General features: G+C 46.0%; 1 protein-coding gene across 2 annotated transcripts in view; it reads right to left on the reverse strand.

Annotated features, from left to right (window-relative positions):
* Positions 1-27,989, reverse strand: part of ATXN10 (ataxin 10) — a 338,101-nt gene that overhangs the window by 152,642 nt on the left and 157,470 nt on the right. Inside the window, exon 11 of one of the 2 annotated variants that reach the window (XM_073315943.1) lies at positions 22,662-26,695. The exons of the other annotated variant lie outside the window; for it this stretch is intronic. Coding sequence (XP_073172044.1) covers positions 26,657-26,695 — 39 coding nt within the window. The 3' untranslated portion in view covers positions 22,662-26,656. Of the gene's footprint in view, positions 1-22,661; positions 26,696-27,989 lie in introns of those variants that run through there. 2 annotated transcript variants of the gene reach the window in all.

Raw genomic sequence — 27,989 nt, forward strand, 5'->3', positions numbered from 1 at the left:
TGTTCTTCAAGATATGTTGCTCACGTCCGTTCCATGCTAGGTGTGTGAGCACAGCATGCACTGTTGCCGGAGATTTTTCTCTTGGTAGTATCCATAGGGCCAGCTCTAGTCACGTGCATATGCGCTGGCATAAGGGGTGCTGTTGGCCCCACCCCGTGTCAGTTCCTTCTTGGCGGTAACTCCAACAGAGGAGTAGGAGGGCGGATAATGGAATGGACGTGACCAACACATCTCAAAGAACAACACTTACAAAAGGTTAGTAACCATTTTTTCTTCTTTGAGTGCTTACTCATGTCCATTCCATGCTAGGGGACTCACAAGCAGTATCCCTGGAGATGAGCTCTGAGTTCACAGATGTGCTGACTGTAACACTGCTCTCCCAAAACTGGCGTTATCTTGGGCCTGTTGGGTGATAGCGTAGTGGGATGTGAAGGTATGAACCGATGATCAGGTTGCAGCTCTGCAGATGTCCTGGATTGGTACCTGTGTGAGGAACACTGCTGATGAAGCCTGGGCTCTTGTGGAATGAGTAGTCATGTTGGCCGTAGTCAAGACATTCACCTGCTCATAGCAAACTCAGATACAGGTGATTATCCAGGACAAGATTCTTTGACAGAGGTAGCCCTTTCATCCTTTCTGCTATTGCTACAAAGAGTTGTGTGGATTTGTGGAAGGGTTTAGTCCTCTCAATATAAAAGGTGACGGCCTGCCTAACCTCCTATGTATGAAGCTGTTGTTCCTCAGAGCTTTTGAGAGGTTTTGCAAAGAAGACAGGAAGAAAAATGACCTAGTTGTGTGACACCACCTTTGGTAGAAAGGCCAGATGGGGGGGGCTCAGTTGGCCCTTGTCCTTGAAGGACACCATATAAGGAGGTTCTAACATTTTGGCTTTGATCTCAGAGATCCTTCTGACCGAGGTGATTGCCACCAGGAAGGCAACCTTCCAAGAGAGAAGCAGTATGGAGCACAATGCTAATGGCTCAAGGGGGCCCCCCCATGAGCCTCAACAGGACCAGGTTTAAGTCCCATGAGGGTGGGGAGTCAGAGTGAACCTGACTCTTTCCAGGCCCTTGAGAAACCAGACTCATCTCATGGGAGAACACTGACCTGCCATTCACTGGAGGGTGGAAGGCTGAGATGGCTCCCAAATGAACCTTAATAGATAAGAGAGATAACCTTGCTGCTTTAGGTGGACTATACAGTCCAAGACAGACTGCAGAGAAGATAGAGATGGAGAGAGATTCCGTTTGGAGGCCCAAGTGAAACGTTTCCACTTGAACGGGTAGATAGCACTGGTGGAAGGCTTTCTACCAGAAAGGTGGCCTGGACTGTACGATGCTGTGCTGTACCTGAGCCAATCGTTTGATCAGCCAGTCATTAAGGTATGGGTATACTTGCAGACCTCTGCACCCGAGGAAGGCTGCTACTGCCATACTCTTCGTGAAGACCTGTGCAGCTGCCGATAGACCAAAAGGGGAGAGTGGTCAATTTGTAGTGGCATTCACCCACTACAAACCTGAGACATTTTCTGTGGCCATGGAGGATGGAGATGTGAAAATAAATGTCCTTTAGGTCAAGGGCAGCGTACCAGTCTCTTGCATCTAGGGAAGGAATTATGGAGGCCAGGGAGACCATGCGGAACCTCAGTTTCTTGAGATATCTGTTGAGGTGATGCTTGTCCAAGATGGGCTGTAGGTCCCCTTTGGTCTTCGGGATTAGGAAATACCAGGAGTAAAACCCCTTCCCTCTCAAGTCTCGGGGAACTTCCTCTTCGGCCCACACACATAAGAAGGATTTCACCTCCTGGGCAAGGAGATGCTTGTGAGAAGTGTTCCTGAACAGGGATGGAAGTGGGAGGGCAGGGTGCATAAAAAATGGAGGGTGTAACTGACGGTTACTGTACTCAGGCCCAACGGTCTGACATTATATATGACCACGCTGGACTGAAAAGCGGCAGACAATCTGAAAACAAAAGGAGGGAGAGGGTCTGGAGTGGAGACTGGTATAAAGCCCTCAGACACACAGAAGTATCTGTGAGAGCCCAACTGGGAGAAGTGGGTGGAAGTGAGGTGGAAGGAAGAGGTTGGCATCATTTATAACCCTTCCCCCTTTCTTTTGTAGGGCTCCTGCCTGGGAGGCACTATGAACCAAGAAGGCTGCTGGGTCCTAAATTGCTTCCTGGAAGCTGGTGGTATGTAAAGGCCTAAGGAATGAATGGTGGCTCTTGAGTCCTTGAGGCTGTGAAATTTTGAGTCATTATGCTCTGAAAACATGGAGTTGCCTTCAAAGGAGAGTTCCCAGACAGACTGTTGAACTTCGTGAGGAAGGCCAGAGGTCTGGAGCCATGAACAACACATCATGGTGATTGCAGATGTCATAGTCCTGGCTGCTGAGTTGGCCACATCCAGTGGTCCTGGCCCCACTCTTGCCCTTCTTCACGAACTCCTTCCTCGACTCCTGTGGAAAGGAGTCTTTAAATGTGGACAATGAGTCCCATAGATTAAAATCGTACCTCCCCAATAAAGCCTGCTGGTTGGAGATACCTGTCTGGAGGCTACCCATCAAATAAACCTTTCATCCAAAAAGGCCTAGTCTCTTAGCATCTTTATTCTTGGGGGCGGGGTGGGGGAGGGTAGCGCTCAACTGCCCCTACCTGTCCTGCTCATTTGCTGCCAATACTACCAGGGATCCTGGGGGGGAAGGGGAATGAGAATAAAGCTATTTGAGCCCAACTCGCCAGTACATAGTATTTCTTCTCTGCCCTCTTTGAGGTTGGGGTGGGGGGTCAGAGAAGAAGGAGTCTGCCACAGCCTTTTGATGGATCCCATCACAGCTTCATTGATGGGCCAGGCCACTTTGGAGGAAGCAGCTGAGGCCAGGATATTGATCAGGCTGTGTACTGACTCCTTAAGCTCCTCAACCTCCAGACCCAGGTTCATGGTAATTCTTTTCAGGAGGTCCTGTTGGGCCCTGAAATCATCCTAAGGTAGCAGGTTATGAGGTCCGGCAATCACGTCATCTGGGTATGAGGAGGAGGTGGCTTGCACCAGAGTGGCGCTTCCTCCTCTTTCTCTGCTTCCACCACATCCACTGAGGCCACCTCCTGGACATCGGTACTGAGGTTGGTATTGGAGTCGGTTTCTGGTGCTGAACAGGAAGGGCCAGCAGCCTGCCTTTCTGAACCCACCATGTAGGAGCAGTGGGAAGGAGGGCCCCAGACCGGGGGGAAACCCCCAGGGATTCCAGTATGGCCACTGCATGGGCCAGTGGCCTGCTGGCCAGATGCCAGTAAGAGGGCTGGTACCAAAGTCTGGTGGAGTGTAGACTGGGTACTGGTACTCCGAAGAGGATTCTTCTATTGGAGACCATGGCGGAGCAGTTGCTTCTGCTTCTGGAGATCTGGGGACTGGCAGCAGATCAGTGACTGCTATGTCGGGATCATGGAGGGCTTGTCCCTAGACGGTGCTGAGGTGGTCAGTGCTGGGCAGGAGCTCAATGCTCCTTGCTCTTTCCTGTCCCTGGTTGCCTTGGCTGATAGGGGTCCTCGTGCAGTCAATCGGATCCGGAGAGACAGCGGGTCCTTTGCTACTTGGAAAGCCTCCCGGGTTAAAGAAACCAGCTAATGCCTGGCACTATGGCTGCTTCTGAGAGGTGGTGGATCATGAAGCAGACTCAGTGCTCTAGCTGGAGTTGGCAGTGCCATCAGTGGCTTGGGGGAGGATGAGTGGCCTGAGATGGGTTTCACTGTGTTGGTCATTCCCCGTTGTCCCTCTTCTGCACTGAAGAGCACCCTCTCTCGGTGTGCTGCTTCTTATGCTTCTTCCTTGGCACCAGAGATGGAGAGCATGGCGCCAGGGAAGCGCTCTGCAAGGATATTGAAGTGCTCGGTGTTGATTTGGAGTGGCATGACTCTGAGACTGGTCTAAGGGAAGTCTCCACGAGAATGGCCTTCTGCCAAATGTCCCTGTCCTTCCAAGTGCAAGGTCTCAAGTCCCTGCAGATCTGGCATTTATCTTTAACGTGAGTTTCCCCCAGGCACTTTCGACAGCTGGAGTGCAGGTCACTCACTGGCATCAGCTTGCCGCAAGAGGCACATGGTTTGAAGCCCAGGAACTGGAACAGGCCCAGACCCTGAGATGAAAAGTCTCTCAGCAACAGGATAACTTATTTACACAGCTATATACACTAACTCTAACTAGGAACTATATACACTAACTAGAACAACTACACAAAATATGAACAGAGAAGAGTCCAATCCAATGGGAAAGAAGCCTTGCCACAGCAAGAAGGATCATTCCAGCAACCATTATAGGCAATAAGAAGGAACTGAGAGGGTTCAGGGCCGGCGGAGCCTCTTGTAGTGGCACATATGTACGCGACTTCAGAGGGCGCTAGAGCCAGCTGCACAGATACCACTAAGGGAATGGACATGAGCAAGCACTTGAAGAAGAATCTGCAATGGCAGGTGGGTAAGTGGCTCTCCGAACTCTATGTTTGTTATCGGGCAGTTATTTGTGGTTGACTTTTTCGATTGCCTGCAGAAATTTCAAGGGTGGTGTAAACAGACAGATGTAGGTCCTTTTCTGTTGAGTAGATCATACCAAAAAGAGATATCCAAGGGGGAAAAAAACTATAAATACGGCACTAGTGCCAATATTTCAAGTACAGAACTTTAAAGACTGGTGCAGTGCTCTGAATTTATTGACTAAATTGGTGGGTATTGACATTTAATTGCCAGATGTAACTTCTCAGTTAACAGTTGATATCAACACATCACATAAAAGCTTCTTCAGATATCTGAAGGTTCGTCCAAACTAAACAAAAGAGGGTTCAAACAGTTGGTAGAGCATCTAGCAATTCACCCCTTTTCCCACCGCTGAGAGGAAAAGCTCTTTAGAAATTAACTATCCCTACACTGTATACCTACTACTACCTTCATTTCCTAAGCATCTCATTTAGATTGTTCTTAGCATACTTATTTTGATAAGACTGTTGCTAAGGGCCCTTCCCTGAAGCCCTTGATTGTCAAATCTCCTATTGGAATCACTGGAAATTTTGTCCAATTAAGGAGAGGGCTGCATGGTTGCAGATGTAGGGAGAGACCCTCAGTTGGTATAAATCAGTAGCTCCATTGATTTCAGTAAACCATGTCAACTTACGCCGGCTGAGAAACTGGCCCTTAATTTTCTACCTGCATAATTTTTCAATAAGCATTTTGGCCTTGTCCGGTAGTTTTATACCGCATATTATCCTAAAGATGAGGGAGACAGAATAAAGCTTCTGAGAAAGAACTATGCAAGGATAAAATCATAACATTCACTTGATGATTTTACATATTAAATCATTATTGTGCTGGAATTGCCAACTCAAACACTCGTATTTTTTCACTATTTATTTTTCCAGGGGGATGTGTGTACATTTATGCCATTTTATTCCAATAAATGGCAAGTTACAGAGGAGGTTTGATTCATGGCTTGACAAAAATTATTTTAAGTGGAAGGAAAGAAGGATATTGGTTTCCGCTTATCATTGCACTGTCATTCTGCGGTTACAATACTAAGTTCAAAATACGTATTTGGTAATACTTTAAACAGGGATAAGGAAAAATGATGGGGACTGGGATTTACTTGAAGATCTCCTCTTCCTTCCATCCATAACAACTTTAGCACTAGAACCAGCCTGGCTAGTTCCCCCATTTCAAGTTTTCCCCCTTTGCGATCGAGAAATGTACTGAAATGGTGGCTCATGAGTGCATTCAATCAAATTATCGTTATCCACAAACCTTAATCTTCGCCAAGCTACCTCCACAGTGAATGGTTATTTGTGGATACCCTTCTGGGTGGGTCTCTTTTACAGTCTGGCCCCTCAGTGACATTCCTATGTGCCCCCCTGGCTCTGTCAATTTAGAGGTAGCTCCTTACAGACAGCCATGAGCTAGGCAGAGAGTTGCTCCTTCTGCCTGTGTTATACGGAACCACAGTGAAACTCCTCCCTTGCTGTACCTAATTCAAGATCAGCAGTGTCTCTGTTACTTTGCTGACACAACCACCTCAAAACAACCTTTAGGTTTAATTCTGTATTTCCAACTTGTGAAAAATAATTCCCTCTACCTGTGTGGTTTTTCAGACTGCCCTGGCCATCTGGCAATGCAGGGTTCCACAAGCCCTCCGCTCTCAGCTTAATGTCTTAGAAAGGAGCATTCTGGGCCAGGTTCAAATCACCCACCAAAGGCAGGAAAGAGAAGAGGTTATCACCTGTACCCTTCCCTCACTGCTTATTTGCACTGGTCCTGCTTCCTGTTTGAGAGCACTGCCTTCCTGCCTGTGGCATTCTCCCACCTTCTTCCTACCGTTTACATTACCCTCTGATCTAGCAACCTTAGATCATCCTCTGTGAGCTCCTAATCCTCCCTTGTGGTTGGTGAGAAGACAGGGGAAAACCAGTGGCTGGGATGCATTGCAAGGACACCAAGTATGAGGCGGTATTAAAAAGTGTAAGTATCTGAAACTGGCTAGTTTTAGCCGGGGCGGGGGGGCTTTATTTATTTATTATATATACACACACGCACATATATATTTTGAGATACTCACCCCCCAGTATCATTAACCCCAAGCATTAAGAGATCATGAGGTATGATCCCTGTCCTGAAAATCTTATCTAAACCCCGATTCTGTGATCTGAATCCCTGCTACCATGCAAAGTCCCATTGATTCCACAAGACCATGGCTCCAGTCATGTGCTTCCTGGCAGCATTTTTCAGAGTATGCGCTGAGTTTGCCCTTCAGTTTCCTTCTAAATCTCCTTCCTTCCTCCAGGCTCCTCTCCTTGTGCAAGCTCTTGGAGAGCTCTACATCTTAACACATACCCTTTCTGTCACCTCCCAATGTCCTCCTCCCTCACACCCTTGTTAATCTTCTCCTCTAGTATTTCCTGCCTTTCCCCAAAGCCACACTTTAACCCCATGCATCCCCACAGAATCTCCCTTCTCCTTTCCCCCTTACATCCTCTCTCTTTGGCCCATTCCTGCTCCCCTCCAAAGATAAGACAGTTACCTTTTCCATTCCTGGTGCTCTTCGAGATGTGTTGCTCAAGTCTATTCCACAATAGGTGTGCGTGTTCGCCACGTGCACCAGTGCCGGAAGTTTTTCCCCTAGCAGTACTTGTAGGGGAGCATCCCTGGCGACCCCTGAAGTGGTGTCTCCATGGCACAGTATAAGGGGCACTGCGTGCTCCCCCCACCCTCAGTTACTTCTTGCCAGACAACTCCAACAGAAGGGAAGGAGGGCGGGATGTGAAATAGACACATCTCGAAGAACACCAGTTACGGAAAAGGTAACTGTCTTTTCTTCTTCGAGTGATTGCTCATGTGTATTCCACAATAGGTGATTCCAAGCTATATCTGTTGGAGGTGGGTAGGAGTTCACAAACTCTTGGGACGGAGTACAGCCCTGACGAACCCGGCATCCTCCCTGGTCTGGGAGATGATCGCATAATGCAAGGTGAATGTGTGAACTGAAGTCCATGTGGCAGTCCTACAAATGTCCTGAATAGGGACATGGGCCAAAAAGGCAGCCGATGAGGTCTGTGCCCTAGTCGAGTGTGCCCTCACAATTGGTGGCAGAGGGAGTCCTGCCAGGTCATAACAGGTAGGGATGAAAGAGGTGATCCAGTTGGAGAGCCACTGAGTGGAGATCAGCCAACCTTTCATGCGCTCGGCCAAGGCGATGAACAGCTGCGAGGACTTCCTGAATGGCATATTCCGCTCTAGGTAAAAAGCCAGATCCCGTTTCACATCCAGCTTGTGGACGCAGTGCTCCTCACTGGACGCATGGGGCTTGGGGCAGAGGACCGGCAGAAAAATGTGATAGGTGGAGACCACTTTCGGGAGGAACGAAGGGTGTGGGCGGAGATGGACCTTATCTTTATGAAACACAGTGTATGGGGGCTCGGAGGTCAGGGCCCTGTGTTCCGAGACCGGCGTAGCTGACGTGATCGCAACCAGGAAGGCCACCTTCCACGAGAGGTGAGACTAGGAGCACATAGCTAGTGGCTCAAATGGGGGCCCGTGAGTCAGGCCAACACCAGGTTTAGGTCCCACTGTGGGAGTGGGGGTCTAACATATGGGAAGAGATTTTCTAACCCCTTAAGGAATCAGCTGGCCATAGCATGGAAGAATACCGTGTGGCCTGCACCGGTGGAGGGAAGGCTGATATGGCTGCTAGGTGCACCTTGACTGATGAGGGCACCAGGCCCTGGGCTCTAAGGTGAAGGAGGTAGTCCAGAATAAACTGGATCAGGGCAGCCACTGGGGAAACTCCCTTCTCTTCTGCCCATCTGGAAAAATGAGACCATTTTCCCAAGTAGGCTCGGCGTGAGGAGGGCAGCCTTCTTTTATAGGACGACGTGCTGAACCCCTTCCGAGCATTTCCTTTCCTCCCTACCTAACGATTGAGCAGCCATGCCGAGGTGGAGTGCCGCTAGGTTGGTGTGGAGGAGGCGGCCCTGGCCCTGGGAGAACAGATCTGGGTGGGATGGCAATGGCCACAGCGGGGCAACCGCCAGGCCCATGAGGGTCCCGTACCAATGCTGCCTGGGCCATGCCAAGGCAATCAGAAGGACCCAAGCCTTGTCTGTCTTTATCTTTTCCAGGATGCTGCCGATCAGCAGGAATTGGGGAAAGGCATAGAGAAACTGGCTTGACCAGGACAGGAGGAAGGCATCGGAGACAGTGTCTCGTCCCGTCCTCCCCCTCCCACCACCGGGGAGCAGAACGAGGGACAGCGACAGGTCTGACGAGTCGCAAACAGGTCCACCTGGGGAGTTCCCCACACTTGGAAAAGTCTACGCACCACCTCTGGGTGAAGAGACCACTCGTGCTGAGAGGAGAAGTCCCTGCTCAAGTGATCCTCTCAGGCGCCCGGCAGAGGGAAGACCTGTAGGCAGATGTCATGGGCTATACAAAAGTCCCACAGCCTGAGGGCTTCATGGCAGAGGGCAGAGGATCTGGCCCTGCCTTTCCTGTTGATGTAGAACATCGAGGTCGCGTTGTCCATGTTGTCCTGACCACCCGGCCCTCCAGGTGCGAGCGGAAGGCTATGCACACCAGCAGTACCTCCCTGAGCTCCTTGACATTTATGTGGAGGGTCAGATCCTGAGCTAACCACAGACCTCGGGTCTGAACGTTCCCCACATGGGCCCCCCATCCCAGGTCTGACGCATCAGACTCCAGTTCCAGCGATGGGGCCCTGCCCCTGAATGGGACCCCTTGGAGCATATTTCTCAGGGAGGACCACCACCTTAGGGAGGTGATCACTGGCTTGGGCACCATGAGGACTTTGTCCATCCTGTCCCTGGCCTGGGAGAATTCCGAGGCCAACCAGAGCTGGAGGGGCCTCATTCTGAGTCTGGTGTGACGGACCACGTACGTGCAAGTCGACATGTGACCCAAGAGCTGGAGGCACACTCTGGCTGTTATCACCGGAAACTCATGACTGTGTTCATGAGCCCCTTCAGGGTCTCAAACCTGTCCGGTGGGAGGGAGGCCCTGGCTGACGAGGCGTCCAGGACCGCCCCGATAAACTCTATGTGTTGTACCGGGACTAACATGGACTTGGTGTTGTTTACCAACAGGCCCAAAGTGGTGCATGTGGACAGAAGGAGAACCATGTGATCCCACACATGCGACCGGGAACTGCCCTTGACCAACCAGTCATCTGGATGGGGAAGATCTGGACCCCCCCGGTGTCTGAGGTAGGCCGCCAACACCGACAAATATTTCGTGAATACCCTGGGGGCAGTGGAGAGACCAAACATGAGGACCGTAAATTGGTAGTGTTCCTGCCCCACCATGACATGGAGGAAGCATTTGTGTCCCTCGAATATATGAATGTGGAATCTGCAGATGGAGGACGGTGTACCAGTCCCCAGGATCCAGTGAGGGATGATGAAGGCTAAGGAGACCGTATGGAACTTGAGTTTCACCATGTACTGGTTCAGGCCTCGCAGGTCCAAGATGCGCCTGAGCCCCCCTTTGGTCTTCAGGATAAGGAAATAGTGGGAGTAATACCCCTTGCCTTTGAACTCCCCCGGTACCGCTTCATCCGCTCCTAGGCCCAGCAGCCACCCCACCTTCTGCTCGAGCAGAGCCTCATGTGAGGGGTCCCCCAAGGAGGGATGGGGGAGGGGGTGTGGTTGGGCTGGGAGGAAGTAAACTGGAGGGAGTAGCCCCGGGAGATGGTGTTGAGGACCCATTGGTCCGAGGTCAGCCACGACCACTCCAGGATGAAAGCACACAATCGATTGGAGAAAGGAAGCTTTATTGAGGGTGGATCTCTGATGAGAACTGGCAGGGCGACCTCAGGCATCCTGTCAAAACCACCTTTTCCCTGCCTGCTTGCCCTTGGAGGACCCAGGCTGGGGGGCAGGCCGATACTGCCTCTGTGGGCGCCTCTTATAGTCCCGTGATTTCTTATAAGCAGTCTCATATTTTGAGTGGGTGGCCTGAGTGGGAGTCTGCTGCGGCTTGAACTTAGGTTTAGCCAGAGCCAGAACATAGAGACCCGGAGTCTGGAGGGTTGGGTGGGAGTCTTTCAGGCCCTGCAGCTTCGTATCTGTTTGTTCCACAAACAGAGCTTTGCCGTCAAATGGGAGGTCTGCGCCTCATTGGACAGCCCAGAGAGCAGAAGCCACGATGCCCGTCTCATGGACACCGTGGAGGCCATGGACCACATGGCTGTGTCCGCTGCATCTGAAGCTGTCTGCAGGGTTGCCCTGGCAGCTGCTGTGCCCTCCTCCACCAGCGCTTTGAACTCCTTCCTATCATGCTCCTGGAGGGAGTCCTCAAACTTGAGCAGGGAGCCCCACAGATTGAACTCAACGGCCCAGGAGAGCCTGGTGGTTCACCACCCATAACTGGAAGCTCACGGATGAATATATTTTCCTTCCATATGAGTCCAGCCTCCTTGAATCTTTATTTTTTGGGGTAGGAGCTGGTTGGCCCTGCCATTCCCTGTGGTTGGCAGACTCGACCACCAGGGAGTTGGGAGCAGGGTGGGTGTATAAGTATTCATGCCCCTTGGCTGGTACAAAATATTTGTGTTCCGCTCTCTTAGAGATGGGGGCCAAAGAGGCGGGGTTTGCCATAGGGCATTTGAATTTTTCGCCACCCCTTCGTGGAGAGGCAAGGCTACCCTGCCCAGTGCCAAGGAGGACAGCACATTAAACAGGAAGTCCAAGGGTTCCTCCATCTCCTCTGCTTGGAGGTGGAGGCTTGATGCCACCCTTTAAGAGTTCTTGGTGGGCCTCCTGTGGGATGGAGGGCCATAATCACCTCATCTGGGGAGGGTGAGGAGGCCGGCGTGGTACTTTGCGTGTCCACCAGCACCGGAGGGTCCACCACCTGGTCGGTCTCCGGGCATGGTGCCAAGGATGTACGTCCCACCGACTCCTTCCTTGAGGGTCTGGAGAGGGAGGCCGATGGTCCTTCCGAGGCTCCGGCCACCAAGCGAGCCCCCACTGGGGGTTGCGTTGGGAGTCATGGCGCCCACTGGTACCATTGGGTCAGCTATGGGGCCCAGGTCCACTGCACCTGCTGTGGCACCAGCAGAGCTGGCTGCTTGGCCTGGCTGGCCCAGCCCATCGATGGATGACTACGAAGGGAAGCCGGGCTGACATACGACCTGTTGCTGTTCCCAGATTGGGAGAAGCAGCGGCACCGGGAGCAGTGTTGACCACGGAACCGCGATCGTGGAGAACCAGTACTGTCGGTAACAGCTGCTCCGTGATCAGCTCCGGCGGACGGACCCGCGACGGCGGTGCCAAGGCAGGGTCCTGGAGTGGGACAACGAACAGGAATGATGTCGATGTTTGTGCCAGGACCAGCTGTGATAGCCCCTCCTAGGCGAGGACCTTTGGCATCGTCTGCCTCAGTCCCACTGGTGTTTGCTCCTTGAGGTGGAGCGCTGCTGACAGTCCCGATCGGACAGAACCCAACTAGACAGGCTGGTGGGCATTGAGGGAGATCCACATGGACTTTGACCTGAACAGTCTCTGGATGGCGAACAGCATCAGGAACGTTCCCTTGACCGAGACCAGTTCAGAACCGGGGCGACTGCAGGGATCCCAGCAGCAGCTTGCCTCTGTAGCGCGGGGCCGACATCGGTGGTGCTCCTCGTACCGGCATGGACATAACATCCCTGGCCGCCTGCAGAGCCTCTGGCATGGAGGGCATCCAGACATCCGGGGAGGCCTGCTCTGAATGGGTTGGGCTACTCTGCTCAACTTGAGTCGGAGGCCTAGAGGCCGGTGGGGATCGAGGGCTGCCCGACATGGGTCTAGCCTCTGTCCCAGGTTTACTTTGGTGCCGTGGCGAAGAAGGCCTCTTCCCGTGGATGGGGAGCAGTGCTGACTAGTCGATGGCGCCGAAGGGTCGCCGCACACCGACGGGTCGCCGCACACCGACACCATGGTGCCCAGTGCCGACTTGGAGCGGCATGCCAGAGCCAGGGTCATCGCCGACTCCATCAGAATAGCCCAGAGCCTAATATCCCTTTCTCTCTTGGTCCGAGGCTTGAACAACTTGCAAATCTTGCAGCGATAGCCGAGATGGGTTTCCCCAAACAGTGTAAACAGTCCACGTGCGGATCACTCATGGGCATAGATTGCCTACAAGCGTCACACGACTTAAAACCCAGGATACGGGGCATGCCCCGGCCCAGGCACTCTAGCTAAACTAAACTAAACTACCTACCTACAGGTAGCAACATTGAACGAACAAGCAGTTCTGGGGACGAGCTACAGCAAGGCTGGAGCAAAGCAGTTTCGACACACCTTCACTGGCGGCAAGAAGGAACTGAGGGTGGGGGTAACATGCAGCACCCCTTATACCGCGCCATGGAGGTGCCACTCCAGGGGTCACCAGCGGCGCTCCCCTATGGGTACTGCTAGGGGAAAAACTTCTGGCACCGGTGCACGCACACCTATTGTGGAATACTCATGAGCAATCACTCGAAGACCTACCTTTACTTCTTGCCCTCCCCAAAAATCCTCATTTCCCTTATCCCAAAAGTTCTCCCATCTCCTCTCCCTAGGTTCTCTGTTGTCCCTCATCCTTAAAGTGTTGTCCTAAAGTGTTCCCAGGGAACTCTGTTTCTTCTTTTTCTTCCCAAATTGTGCCCCCTACTCACTATGGTCCATAAGTTCTCCCACTTTTCCCCCAGAACACCCGGCCACCACCTTTTGTTCTGATGCTATTATGACTCTTGAACTTTCAGTTTGCCTCTATGTGAATGACAGCCTGAATATTCCTGTAACTACATAATCAAGCCATTAACTGCCTTACATGAGTGCCACCCCCACATTTGTGTGCTCATATAATGAAACCACATCAACAGCTTAAAAGGCAACTGTCAATTTATAAATCATACACTGCAAAAATATTTCTTTATCCTGCTACCAACACCTTAATTCGGGGTGGCCAAACTTACTGGCTATCTGAGCCACATACGACAATCTTCAGAAGTGCAAGAGCTGGGACACACCTATTGGGGCTTCAGCCATGCTCCTGCTGAAGGCCTGAGCCCTAGCAGATGCTCCATGTGGGGCTGGAGCCCTGAGACCTCCCTCCCCACCTGGCATAAGCCCCTACCCAACCACCCTGCTGCAAGGCAGAGGTCCCGAGCTCACCCTCTCCAGTCTGGTAGGTGGAGAATGGGGGAGGGGAGGAATAGGGGGAGCTCCACGAGCTGCACTTTAATGGTAAAAAAGAGCCACATGTGGCTCGCGAGCCACAGTTTGGCCACCACGGCCATAGATTACTAAAATTGAAAGTGTTAAAAATCCACTGTACTTTTCATTCTTTATGACATTTGTCACAGTTCAGGGGAACTGCACCTGTATTTCCTCTCTGTGGTTCAGCCAGGACACCCACTCTAGGCTCCCGGCTCTTCAGCTGTCACCTCTCTTGAGTCTCCCCATCCTGACTAGCGTTCTTCCTGGCTGCACAGTTCCCTACCTACAATGTAAGTAAGCAAGTCACACTGCCTAAACAGGCCTGCTTTTCTTTTCTCCTAAGAGGCGATAAACAGCATAATTGTCCATGGTTTTAAGTTACCACACAGCTCTTTCTAAGCAAGCACATTTATTTGAAACATAAAGGCGTGACAGAGAAAACATATTAAAACAATAAAATAACCTACAAGCATGCTAATAAACTGATTAGAGATCACTCCCCTTCCCGCATCTCCACAAGGGGCCTGGTTGATGACAGTCTTTCCAACTCTTCCCTAAGGATTGCTGTCACCTCCCTTGGACAGAACATCCTGTCTGCTGGATCAGGATGAAGGCCCTGCGTCCATTTAAACTCAGGCTGTTTATCCAAGTCCTGTCTTGATCTGTTTGCCTCTGGAGAATCTAGTATGAACTAGTATAGGAGAACCATCTCTGGCACTAGTATATGGTACCTCTCTGGAGAGGTTATAAGCTGAATTTGCCTAAGCCAGTGGTTCACAAACTGGGGGTTGACATTCCTCAGGGGGTTGTGAGGTTATTACGTGGGGGTCATAAGCTGTCAGCTTCCACCCACAAACCCCGCTTCGCCTCCAGCATTTACAATAGTATTCAATATAAAAAAGTGTGTTTTTAATTTATAAGGGGGTTGCACTCAGAGGTTTGCTGTGTGAAAGGGGTCACCAATACAAAGGTTTGAGAACCATTGACTAATCACCCCCAACTGTTCTCTGTTCCTGGAGGGACTGTGCTTACTGTCCACCTTGGAATTACATACAATCCTTGGCCTACAATGATACAGAGACTTAATACAGTAAGATCTCCCAAAGATATTGCAGGTAATTGCCAAACCTGTCTCATTTCTTTTTGCATTTCTCTCAGGCTAGCCAATGAAAATTAGATAAGTCAACTTTGTTTATAGTCAGTTTCACTTTTCATATTTGGGCACCAAATACTGCAGGGAAATGGATGTTTCTTTAGAAAAAGCTGTTTTCATTGAAACCTAAAAAAATCCAGAGACTTTTCCGTTGGGCTTAGTTTGGTAAAAGTGACATTAAAAAAAAAAATCTACATTTGGGCTAGATTGGTGTTGACACTATTCTTTTAAGTAGGTTTTTTTTCAGCTATGCATGGGTAGTCCCATATTTCAAGGCAATTTTTTTCATATGTAGCAAATCATGTTCATTACAGCCTACTTACCTACAAAGGCCCTGATCCTGCAACTGGATTGTTGCCAACAGACTTTTCCACCTGAGTGCAGGAGCCCATTAATATCTGTAGGATTCTTTCTAGGCCTAAAGATGCATCTATGTACAGATCTGGATGTAATTTTGAAGTTCAGCCATGTTTTAGTTACAGTGATTCCTGCAGGGTTATTTAATACAAGGTTAAAAAAATTTTTTTTGGTTTGTTTTACACCTCCAAAACAGTCACATATTTAAAGTTTGACAAAAAATTCTTCTTCCAGCAGAGATCAAACATGAAAAGTGTCAACCCAAAAAGTAAATGCTTCAGAAAGATGTTTGTATAAAAACAGCAGGCTAGAATGGACATTGTTTTGCAGCAACTTTAACTACAAATGGTGCAGCTGCTAAAATAAAAAAAATAAAATAAAAATCTCTTCTAAATTGTTTAGTATTGGTGTAAAGAGGCCAGCCTAACTGGGATTGGTAGGCACGAATGAAAGTCCCACCCCCTCAGGTGAGGTAAGGGCCACAGAACATAGAGAAGAACGATTACAGGGAAGAAAGAAGGACAAACAGGGGACTGGTGCCAGACTGACAATGAGGAAGGCAAACTTTTTTTAAACCCACAAAAAAATGTACAACTCAGACAGGGTCAAACACAAGTTTCTGCTGCAATACCTTGATAGTGGTATGCCTCAACTCCATTTTGGAGAGACCACCTCTAGAGCAAGAGGATAGTTCAGTGGCCAACTCAATTCTTAGCCTCACCACCGATACTGCCAACAAGGCTGCTAATTAGTACTAACTGTGACAGTGGTTTCTGTGATGTGGACAGCCACTCGCTCAGAGCTGGACTGAGACCACCAACTCACTTCAGATAGGCCACTAAACAGCCATCTGAGGGTAACCACTAGGTCGCTAGCAACTTGGGTTAGATTGAAACCAGTGACTTGGAGGTGAAAAGGCTCCATATCCAATTATCGGTCCCCTGAGTCATCCAGTCCACCCTCTACAGTTATATAAAATGCTGTGGTAAGCAATATCTAAAAGCAATTTCCAGACATTACATGTGTTCAAAATGCTAAAAATACATATTTTGGAGGGCAGGATAAAAATCAGATCACCCAAAAGTAAATTTCCCCTCCCTCCCTTTTTGCTGTTGGAAAGGAAAAAAAAAAAAGAATCACAAACAGGACTCAATCTTCACTGACAATAAATTTTTCCCAGTAAAATAAGATAAAGCTTGGCTTGCATATAAAAAGGCCCTTTTTGTGGTCTTAATTTATCTCTTAGATACAACTTTAGGGTACTAATGAGAGAGAGATGATTTTTAAGAATAAGCAAACTTTAATAAATGAATATCTCTCTTTACTGCACTGAAGGGGAAGAAAACAAACAAATAATCTTCCCAGAGGCAAATTAAACAAAGCCCCAAACTGCAAGCTACAACTCCCTAGCATTCCACCCAGAGCTTCTCAAACATTACAGATTTGCTATAAGAGATGTCACTGCCCTTTGCCAGCTGGAAGAATAGTATTTTCAATACGACACTAAAGCTCCAACAGTCTATTTTTGTCACCTATTCTGGGATCTGACAACTCTCAACAGGAGCTCAGCTAAACAAGCTCAAGTTTTTAAACAAACTAGAGTTTAATTGAGAAGCACCTGCAGAGAGACAGTCTGTTGGCATTAATGAAAAAGAAGATTTATCACAGTGAATCATAAAGGCAGGAGAGGAGGAGGAGAAAAGCTCCAAACATACGTCATACCTGCAGCACAGTCCTACTCCTTTCATAAAATTCCCTTGAAGAAATGTGTAGGATTTGACTGCGCCCCATGAAGAGTGTTTTTCCCAACAAGCTTTTCCCAGGGTGTTGAAAAGCTATCATTCATAAAAAATTATTGAGGGGGAAGGAGGCAGCAAAGGGGAGTTCAGAAGGCCACAGACTGCAATGGAAACCACAGAATAAGGCCCTCTGTAAAGCACGCACCTGTTTAACAGTCACCACAATAGCTTAACTAGAAAGCTTAAAGCTCCAAACGGGGGGGGGGGGGGGGGGGGGAATAAAGAACGAAAGAAAATATAAAGAAAGCCTGTTCTGATATCAAAATACATGCGTTAACCCCTGGAGTACTCTATTACACTGAATGACTCCACACTGGCATATTGGCAACGCAGAATATACAGATTGCGGGAAAACGGATTTTCTTTTTACTTACACACATTCTGTTAATGTTAAATAGTTGACTAGGCCATGGCTTTTGAATATGTTTTGGGAAGATTTTTTTTTTTACAGTATAATTTTAAAATGCATGCAGATAAAATTAATCACGTTGATCAGAGCTGTGCCTATGGCCCAACGGAGATGGAGTCCTTATTGCACTAGGCACTACATAAACAGAACAGCTACGACTCTCTGCCTCAAAGATTGTACAGTCCGAACAGATAAGGCAGGCACAGAGTAGGGGTAACAGCTATGACATATAGACTCCCTTGTAATGTTTTGGCACCATGTAGTATCTGCTTGCTTGTGAGACTACAGCTTGTAGAGTAGGCAGCAGCACTACACCTAAGGAAATAATATCAGTCACAGAGCGACACACTCAGGCAGAACAGACTTTTCTGGCAATATATTCTGTGTCTAAAAAGAACTGCATCACAGCTAGCAATAAGCATCTTTCCAAAACGTAACTCCTTCACAGTTTCATATAAACAATGTATGACACGATCTGGAGACTCCTAATGATGTTACATACCCACATCTGCCATTCTTAAACTGTAAAAATTAAATGGTCAAATATGCTGGCCTAGCTGCCAAGCTTTGAGTAGCTTCTGGAATGATATTTCTCACAGATGTTAGTGAAATCAGAAAGTTATTACTGGGAGGAGGTGGGGCTTTCCCACACTGTTATTCTTTATTTAAGGCAGAGCTCACAAAATGCCCAGTACATTCCAATAGAGCTAGTTGGGAAATGCTTTTTGTTCCAGTGAAAAAATTAGTTAAAAAGTAGGAAAAAAATTGTTTCAGTTGAGATGTTTCTTCAAACGTTCTGTTTTTGTTGAGGTGGGGAAGGGGGGAATATAAAATAAAAAATAAAAATAAAAAAACCTTAAATTTGAAAAATGCTAGGATGGGTTAGGGAGGGAACGGAAGTGGGTTAATGAAAACATTAATTTAAAATGTACCTTTCCTGCAGAAATTTCCACTTTAATGTTTTTTCATTAAAAAAAAGCATTTCAAATGAAACATTTTGACAAAGAAGGGGTAGTTCCTTCTCTAATGAGCTTACTAATTTAAGGACAGACATAGAGGGGGCGGTTAGGGGAAGGGGAGCAGCAATACTCAATTTATATACCAATCAACTTGATTCACTGTAAGCAGCATGTTAGAATTGGATCTATAGGAGGGATGGGCCTTGCAGATGAGCTTGGGATAATTGCACCATGCAAGCCTTGTGGAAGAAGCCATCATGATGATTGTATGAGAAGCTGACAAATGGGTAGGCAAGGCTGGAAATGTAGGTAGCGTAAGGAAGTGGACAGGAGGGGGGACAATGTGGAAAATAGCCCCAGCTTCTTTACTCCTGTATTTTTGATCTTCTCTTCTCCACTCCTCAGTGCTCTCACTTGGGCATATCCGGTACTATGGGTCCATTGATGAACTCACTTGAAGTCAGCCAACATCTTTCTCAACTTTTCCAACACAAGTGAGGGTGGTATGCAAAGGGAGCGTGGTCAAGAAAGGGGTGGGATCAGATAGAGGATATTGCCCCCTCCACAAATGCTAGGAAAAACTCAATTTTCCCCTTTGTTTAGAGATAGAAAATGTTAAATAAACAAAACTTTCTAAACCCTTCTTCTCCCCCAACAATTTATTATTGCTCCAGAGGTTTTCTTTACACTCTCTCTCCCCCTCCATTCTGTATTTTTTCTTTTATATCTGCATGCATCTGCATCTGCATGCATCTTTTTGCATTCTCTCTCCCATTATCTAAATGTTTTTGTTCAGACTATTCAAATGGTTTAAATCTGTTTTACCCCCATCCCTGATTCAGCTTGTCTTATTTACTTTTAATAGCGAAATGACTTAACTATTACATTGAACTTTTCATCCATAGATGTTGCATCAAAGCACCTTCAAGAACAAAAGAAATGCCATACTTGGTCAGACCAATGTTGATCTAGCCCAGTATCCTGGATTCCAACAGTGGCCAATGCTAGGTGCTTCAGAGGGAATGAACAGAGCAGGCAACATCAAGTGAGTCATCCCCTGTCATCCACTCCCAGCTTCTGGCTAGGGACACTGAATGCATGGGGTTGCATCCCTGACTATCTTGTCTAATAGCCATTGAGGGACCTGTCCTCCATGAACTTATCTAGTTCTTTTTTGAACCCTGTTATAGTTTTGGCCCTCACAACATCCTCTGGCAAAGAGTTCCACAGGTTTATTGTGCGTTGTGTGAAGAAGTACTTCCTTTTGTTTGTTTTACCTCTGGTGCTTGTGTTATGTGAAAGAGTAAACACCACTTCCTTAACCTTATTCACTTTCTCCACACCAGTCATGATTTTATAAACCACTTTCATATCCTCCTTCAGTCATCTCTTTTCCAAGCTGAACCATACCAGTCTTTTTAATCTTTCCTCATATACAAGTTGTTCCATACCCTTAATAATTTTTGTTGCCCTTCTCTGTACCTTTTCCAATTCTAATATATCTTTTTTCAGATGGGGAGACGGGAACTGCACACACTATTCAAAGTGTGGGTGCATCATAGATTCATGTAGTGGGATCATGATATTGTCTATTCACATAGTGGGATCATGGTATTACCTTTCCTAATGGTTCTTAACATTCTGTTAGCTTTTCTGAACGTGCAGTGGCAGTCAACAGATGTTTTCAGAGAACTATCCACAATGACTCCAAGATCACTTTCTCGAGTGGCAACAGCTAATTTAGACCAAGGTTCCTTCCCCATTCTGAACTCTAGGGTACAGATGTGGGGACCAGCATGAAAAACTCCCTAAGCTTATTCTTACCAGCTTTGGTTAAAAAATTCCCCAAGGTAAAAAACTTTCCCTTGTTCTTGAACTGTATGCTGCCACCACCAAGCGTTCTAAACAAAGAACAGGGAAAGAGACCACTTGGAGACGTCTTCTCCCAAAATATCCCCCCCAAGCCCTATACCCCCTTTCCTGGGGAAGGCTTGATATAATCCTCACCAATTGGTACAGGTGAACACAGACCCAACCCTTGGATCTTAAGAACAATGAAAAAGCAATCAGGTTCTTAAAAGAAGAATTTTAATTAAAGAAAAGGTAAAAGAATCACCTCTGTAAAATCAGTATGGTAAATACCTTACAGGGTAATCAGATTCAAAACATAGAGTATCCCTCTAGGCAAAACCTTAAGTTACAAAAAGACACAAAAACAGGAATATACATTCCCTCCAGCACAGCTTATTTTACAAGCCATTAAACAAAAGAAAATCTAATGCATTTTCGAGCTAGATTACTTACTAACTTTACAGGAGTTGTAAGGCTGCATTCCTTATCTGTTCCCGGCAAAAGCATCACACACATAGCCCAAACCCTTTGTTCCCCCCCTCCAGGTTTGAAAGGATCTTGTCCCCTCATTGGCCATTTTGGGTCAGCCACCAGTGGAGTTACCTTAACTTCTTAACCCTTTACAGGTGAAAGGATTTTGCCTCTGGTCAGGAGAGATTTTATAGCACTGTATACAGAAGCTGTCTGAGAGGGAAAGCCACTGGTCAATCAGTGAAAAGGAATGTTACACCATTGTCTACGCTCTGGAAAAGCTATGCCCATAAGTTTGGAGACAGCATTTCCACCTGAAAACCGACCATGCTACGCTACAGTGACTTCATACCGCCACGGGAAATAACAAAAAACGTATTCAGTGGAGTTTAGCTCTCCAAGATTTTGATTTCGACATACAACACATCTCAGGAGCTTCTAACACAATGGCTTTCTCCCGTGAAAGTTTCCCAGAATCAACTGGTTAAAATCATCCTTGAGATGTGGAAAATATTGTTAGTCTTTATATACTTGGTAGTATATTTAGAGGTGCCTGTGTCTTATTGACTCCGTTTTCTCCTAGAGCTCCAGGAAGAAATCACAGCCAGCATTTCATCCTATCTGTGATTTGGGGGGGCGTGTCATAAATATAAAGGGAAGGATAAACACCTTTAAATCCCTCCTGGCCAGAGGAAAAACCCTTTCACCTGTAAAGGGTTAAGAAGCTAAGATAACCTAGCTGGCACCTGACCAAACTGACCAATGAGGAGACTGCGCTGGGCATCACAAAATGGGGAAGAGATGGCCAGCCCTCTGTGGAGATAGAGGTGGTTAGGGACTATTTAGAAAAGCTGGACGTGCACAAGTCCATGGGGCCGGACGAGTTGCATCCGAGAGTGCTGAAGGAATTGGCGGCTGTGATTGCAGAGCCATTGGCCATTATCTTTGAAAACTCATGGCGAACCGGGGAAGTCCCGGATGACTGGAAAAAGGCTAATGTAGTGCCAATCTTTAAAAAAGGGAAGAAGGAGGATCCTGGGAACTACAGGCCAGTCAGCCTCACTTCAGTCCCTGGAAAAATCATGGAGCAGGTCCTCAAAGAATCAATCCTGAAGCACTTGCATGAGAGGAAAGTGATCAGGAACAGCCAGCATGGATTCACCAAGGGAAGGTCATGCCTGACTAATCTAATCGCCTTTTATGATGAGATTACTGGTTCTGTGGATGAAGGGAAAGCAGTGGATGTATTGTTTCTTGACTTTAGCAAAGCTTTTGACACGGTCTCCCACAGTATTCTTGTCAGCAAGTTAAGGAAGTATGGGCTGGATGAATGCACTACAAGGTGGGTAGAAAGCTGGCTAGATTGTCGGGATCAACAGGTAGTGATCAATGGCTCCATATCTAGTTGGCAGCCGGTATCAAGTGGAGTACCTCAAGGGTCGGTCCTGGGGCCAGTTTGGTTCAATATCTTCATAAATGATCTGGAGGATGGTGTGGATTGCACTCTCAGCAAATTTGCGGATGATACTAAACTGGGAGGAGTGGTAGATACGCTGGAGGGGAGGGATAGGATACAGAAAGACCTAGACAAATTGGAGGATTGGGCCAAAAGAAATCTGATGAGGTTCAATAAGGATAAGTGCAGGGTCCTGCACTTAGGACGGAAGAACCCAATGCACAGCTACAGACTAGGGACCGAATGGCTAGGCAGCAGTTCTGCGGAAAAGGACCTAGGGGTGACAGTGGACGAGAAGCTGGATATGAGTCAGCAGTGTGCCCTTGTTGCCAAGAAGGCCAATGGCATTTTGGGATGTATAAGTAGGGGCATAGCGAGCAGATCGAGGGACGTGATCGTTCCCCTCTATTCGACATTGGTGAGGCCTCATCTGGAGTACTGTGTCCAGTTTTGGGCCCCACACTTCAAGAAGGATGTGGATAATTTGGAGAGAGTCCAGCGAAGGGCAACAAAAATGATTAGGGGACTGGAACACATGAGTTATGAGGAGAGACTGAGGGAGCTGGGATTGTTTAGCCTGCAGAAGAGAAGAATGAGGGGGGATTTGATAGCTGCTTTCAACTACCTGAAAGGGGGTTCCAAAGAGGATGGCTCTAGACTGTTCTCAATGGTAGCAGATGACAGAACGAGGAGTAATGGTCTCAAGTTGCAGTGGGGGAGGTTTAGATTGGATATTAGGAAAAACTTTTTCACTAAGAGGGTGGTGAAACACTGGAATGCGTTACCTAGGGAGGTGGTAGAATCTCCTTCCTTAGAGGTTTTTAAGGTCAGGCTTGACAAAGCCCTGGCTGGGATGATTTTACTGGGAATTGGTCCTGCTTTGAGCAGGGGGTTGGACTAGATGACCTTCTGGGGTCCCTTCCAACCCTGATATTCTATGATTCTAAGATACTTTCAAAGCTGGAAGGGGGGGGGAGGGTTCTCTCTATCTGTGTGATGCTGTATACAGAAAGGTGGTTACCTTTCCCTTTATATTATGACAAGACCCCCATCATTTTGTATGTCTAGTTGGGATTATGTTTTCCAATGTGCATGACTTTGTATTTATCAACATTTTATCTGAATTTTATCTGCCACTTTGTTGCCCATCATCCAGTTTTGTGAGATCCCTTTGTAATTCTACACAGTCGCCTTTGAACTTAACTATATTGAGTAGTTTTGTATCATCTGCAAACTTCACCAGTTCACTGTTCACCCTTTTTTCTAGATCATTTATGAATATGTTGGACAGCACTGGTCCCAATACAAATCCCTGGGGGACACCACTATTTACCCCTCTCCATTCTGAAAACTGACCATTTATTCCTAACTGTTGTTTTCTGCCTTTTAACCAGGTACTGATCCATGAGAAGACTTCCTTCTTACCCCATGACTACTTACTTTCACAGCTTTTGGAAGGGACCTTGTCAAAGGCTTTCTGAAAGTCCAAGTATGCTATATCCACTGGATCATCCTTGTTCGCATATCTGTTGACCCTCTCAAAGCATTCTAATAAATTGGTGAGGCATGATTTCCCTTTAAAAGAGCCATGTCAATTCTTCCCCAACGAATCGTGTTCGTGTGTGAGACAATTCTGTTCTATACCATAGTTTCAACCAATTGTCTGGTACTGAAGTTTAAGTTTACCAGCCTGTAATAGCCAGGATTGCCTCTAGAGCCTTTTTAAAAGATCACATTAGCTAGCCTCCAGTCATCTGGTAGAGAAGCTGATTTAAATGATTTATATACCACAGTTAATAGTTTTTCAATTTCATACTTGAATCTCTTCTGCACTCTTAAATGAATATCATCTGGTCCTAGTGACTTAGTACTGTTTAATTTATCAGTTTGTTCCAAAACCTCCTCTACTGACACCTGAATCTGGGACAGTTCCCATTTGTCAACTAAAAAGAATGTGGGAATCTCCCTCACATCCTCTGTAGTGAACACCACTGCAAAGAATTCATTTTGCCTCTCTGCAATGGCCCTGTCTACCTTGAGTGCTCCTTTAGCACTTTGTTTGGCAGGCTTCTGTTGTACCTTAAAATGTTTTTTGCTGTTAGTTTTTGAGTCTTTGGCTAGTGGCTCTTCAAAATCTTTTTTGGCCTGCCGAATTACAGTTTTACAATTGACTTGTCAAAGTTTACAGTACTTTCTATTTTCCTCAGTAGAATTTGACTTCCAATTTTAATGGCCTCTAATCACTTCTTTTACTTTGTTGTTTAGCAATGGTGGCGCTTCTTTGATTCTCTTACTAAGTTTTTTAATTTGGGGTAGACAGAAGGCGGTATCATCCCTATTTAACAGATAGGGAAACTGAGGTACGGAGAGGAGGAATGACTTTCCCAGGGTCACACAGCAATTCAGCAATTCCAGCACAGTTGGAAATAGACCCTATGTTTTCTGACTCTTGGTTCAGTGCCCTAAGCCACTGGTTCATGATGATGCGTTTTGGTCCATCCCACCACCTGATTCACTACATACATTAAAGAACTCAAAATAGCAATGCAGACTTAGCTCAGATCTTACAATACTATAATTATATATATCATGATAGAGCTGTCGCCATTCCACAGGTAATGTTGAAAATTGAGTTTCCTCATCCCATCTATTAACCTTATTTGGCATCACCCCAAACAGAACATTGGTTCCTAATTAAATTTGAAAAATGTATGGAAAGGCCATAACAAATTAGTGGAGGTGGGTCCTTGCTTATAGTTCAATCAGTAAAGCAACGATCATGTAAGTGCTTCAGTCATAATGTAATTCTTGCATGAAAGAAGATGTCTGTCTGTTCTCCAAATTCTGCATAAGTTAACTGTACAACCCATTCCGTCAGAGGTAAAGGACACAAACTAGAATGTATGCTGTGATGCTTGATGCTAAATTGATTTCATGTAAAATTTGATTAACAATTGTATAATAAATTTCAAAAAATAAATAGAAATGACTTTTAAAACTATCAAATAGAATATTTCTATATTAATAGAACTAAAAGATCCCATGTAGTATATTTTAAGTAAGTTATTTTCAGCTCTCAAATGTCAATTTTTTTATTGGCAGGGTTTAAAGAAAAAAGGAGTGATTGCAATATGCTTATAACTCCAACCAATTAACAGATTTACTTGAAAATTCTCTGTACTCAAAAGAGTAAGGGCTGTAAATAGGGGAGGAAAAAGTACATTATTTATATATCAAAATCTTTTTAATTTCCTGTAGTAAGTGTAAATATCAAGATATCTTTATGTGTTATATCTATGTATCATTAGCAGGAGATTTCTGCTAAAATTATCAGCTAATTAACAATACTGATATTTAGTTTGCCATCTTTAGGTTTCACAGTTGATACCACCATTGAGGATGGGGCAATTCATACTACTCAGAGTATGTTTCAGGCTGTCTGCAGAAACAAAGACAGCACTGGATTATGCACCATACTCTCAAGTTTTTCTTCACAACGATGAGGGCAAGAAACAAATACTGTAAAATAAATATTAGCCTTTGGAGTATCCATTTAATGATACATTCAATTAAAATATTATTAACTGGAAATATTAGTCAGTAAATATTGTGGCAGATAGAATTCTCTCTCATAGCTAATAAATCAAAAGCAACACATTAAAGCCTTGATCCTGCACATGGGTACCTCTGTGTCTGAAGGGAGCCATCTGGTCTTCAATGAGGCTCAGCATGGGTACAGGAGTCAGCTTGCATGGTTTTAAGTGCAGGCTTAAATCTATGACTTAGATTTTGCTGTAGCCCTGACGTCAATTTTCAAACACTAGAAGTCAAGAATTTATTTGCTAGTGGGAGTCCACCAAAAAAAAAAAAAAAGTGTGATTGAACAAGAAGTTTTTTAAAGAACCAATTTTACAGCAACTGTAACTTAACACATTTACTTGTAAATTCTCAGAAAATCCATTCCCTGCTTAAAGATTACATGCAGTAAATTTTAGAAGGATACACTATATACACATACCAACAGGGAGCTTTAATTCCTTATCGAAGTATACAGCACCGCCTTAACTATAGAGCTGCCATGCTGCATCCGTAACATATGTGTTTCAGTAAAGTTTTTAATGTGCTTCAGGATTTATTTAGATGAAAGACATGATGTAAATGTGAAGGAATTTTAACAGTCTCGTGAGTTCAACTGACAAGAAAAAGTAAGTTTGGTCATCAAATATGAAATTACATAACTTTATAATTGACCTAAAGAAAGTAAGTGTCTTTTCCAAGTTATATATGCCTCTTAAACTAGGAGACTAGGTTACAAACTCCTGAAAATCTATAGTAGCAGATGGGGAAGTGTCTCCTTGCTTTTCACAAGGCAGTTAAGAGAACTACAAAAAGTCAATTATGTTCAAAATCATGTTTTAGAAGAAACCTGCTCTGTGACAATGCAATTGTCTTAGTCTGTGTAGTAGACACCATTCAGACAGGAAGCCTTTGGACAGCAGTTTCTCTAGGTGCCTGTAAAGAGAGTAATTAAAAATCACTTAACACAGTTCCATTTACAAACAGGTTAAGAAAAGTTCCCTGCCCTAAGAGTTTACAACTTAAGATACACAAGACAGTACACAATACTTCTGGAAGGGACAGTGAAGAAAGGATCAGAAGAAAGACTGACAGAATCTTGCAACAAATTGGGTTTAAGGAGAAATACGAAACAAGGGCAGGTGCTTTGAAAGATTGGCTCCCAGTCTGAGTCTCCCAGCCCAGCCTCCTCCCAAGTTCCTTGTCCCAATCTTCTTCCTTTGCTGCCTCCCCACTCCAAAGTCCAGTTTTGTCCTCTCTGCATGAGAGTCAAATGACTGTCTCCTCCACACTACAAGAATACCAGCAGAGGGAGCATTGAAAACACAGGATGGACAGCCACCCTGCTGTTAGTTCCTGTGGCCCGGATCCTAGTGGCCTGCAGAAGACAGTATAGCAGTAATTGGAAAAAGTGTCCTGCTCTGCCCTTGCAGCTCTGGGTGGGAGCATGTCCAATCCAGATGGACTCTTTAGAAAATTTAGCTGCTGAACTCTAACCAGCATGTGTGAACTGAGATTTTCCAAAGGGTTATATAACTTGGCCTTTTACCAGAAAAAAAACAACTGCATGAATATATTTTAGCATGGGCAAAAAATTTTCCCTAATTGTTCTTGGAAATGGCTGACCCATTTTATTAGACACTTCCAAAAAATAAATAAATAAAAATTCAGCATAAGGCAGACACCTTGCATGGAAAATTTTAGCCTGAATGGTTAAAGTTTGGCAAAGTTATAAACAATGGAAAACAGGGTCAGATAATGGGAAGTGTCAGGTAACCTTAGATATAGCCATCCCTACCATATCCTGCTATAAATTACTCTCTTGTAATTAATTATAGGGGAGCTGGCCACAATGGCCTACAGATCTTTCATATGCGATTAAGAATGATTCTACTTTTGTGTCTGCATTAAAAGATACTATTTGTATTCTTACTGAACTGCAGTCATGTCACACTGTGAATCAACTGCTGAGGGATACTGGGAAAGCCCAAATAAAAATCTGAAATCACTATATTTTAAATCTTATAAAGAATTACAAATTTCTTATTCTTAAAAGCAGTGGACAGTATCAGAACCTTGGACAGCAGTGTGGGGACTCTGCAAATTAGGGTTTTTGCCTCGGATACCACGGACACTTGTACCCCATGAGACAATCTCAATCTCAAATATACAAGTTATTTTAATAACTGGCGCTTTCTAATGCAAACATGAGGTGCACTCTATAATGAAT

Source organism: Lepidochelys kempii, chromosome 1 (assembly GCF_965140265.1).
Source record: "Lepidochelys kempii isolate rLepKem1 chromosome 1, rLepKem1.hap2, whole genome shotgun sequence".
In the NCBI taxonomy this organism is placed as follows: Eukaryota; Metazoa; Chordata; order Testudines; family Cheloniidae; genus Lepidochelys; species Lepidochelys kempii.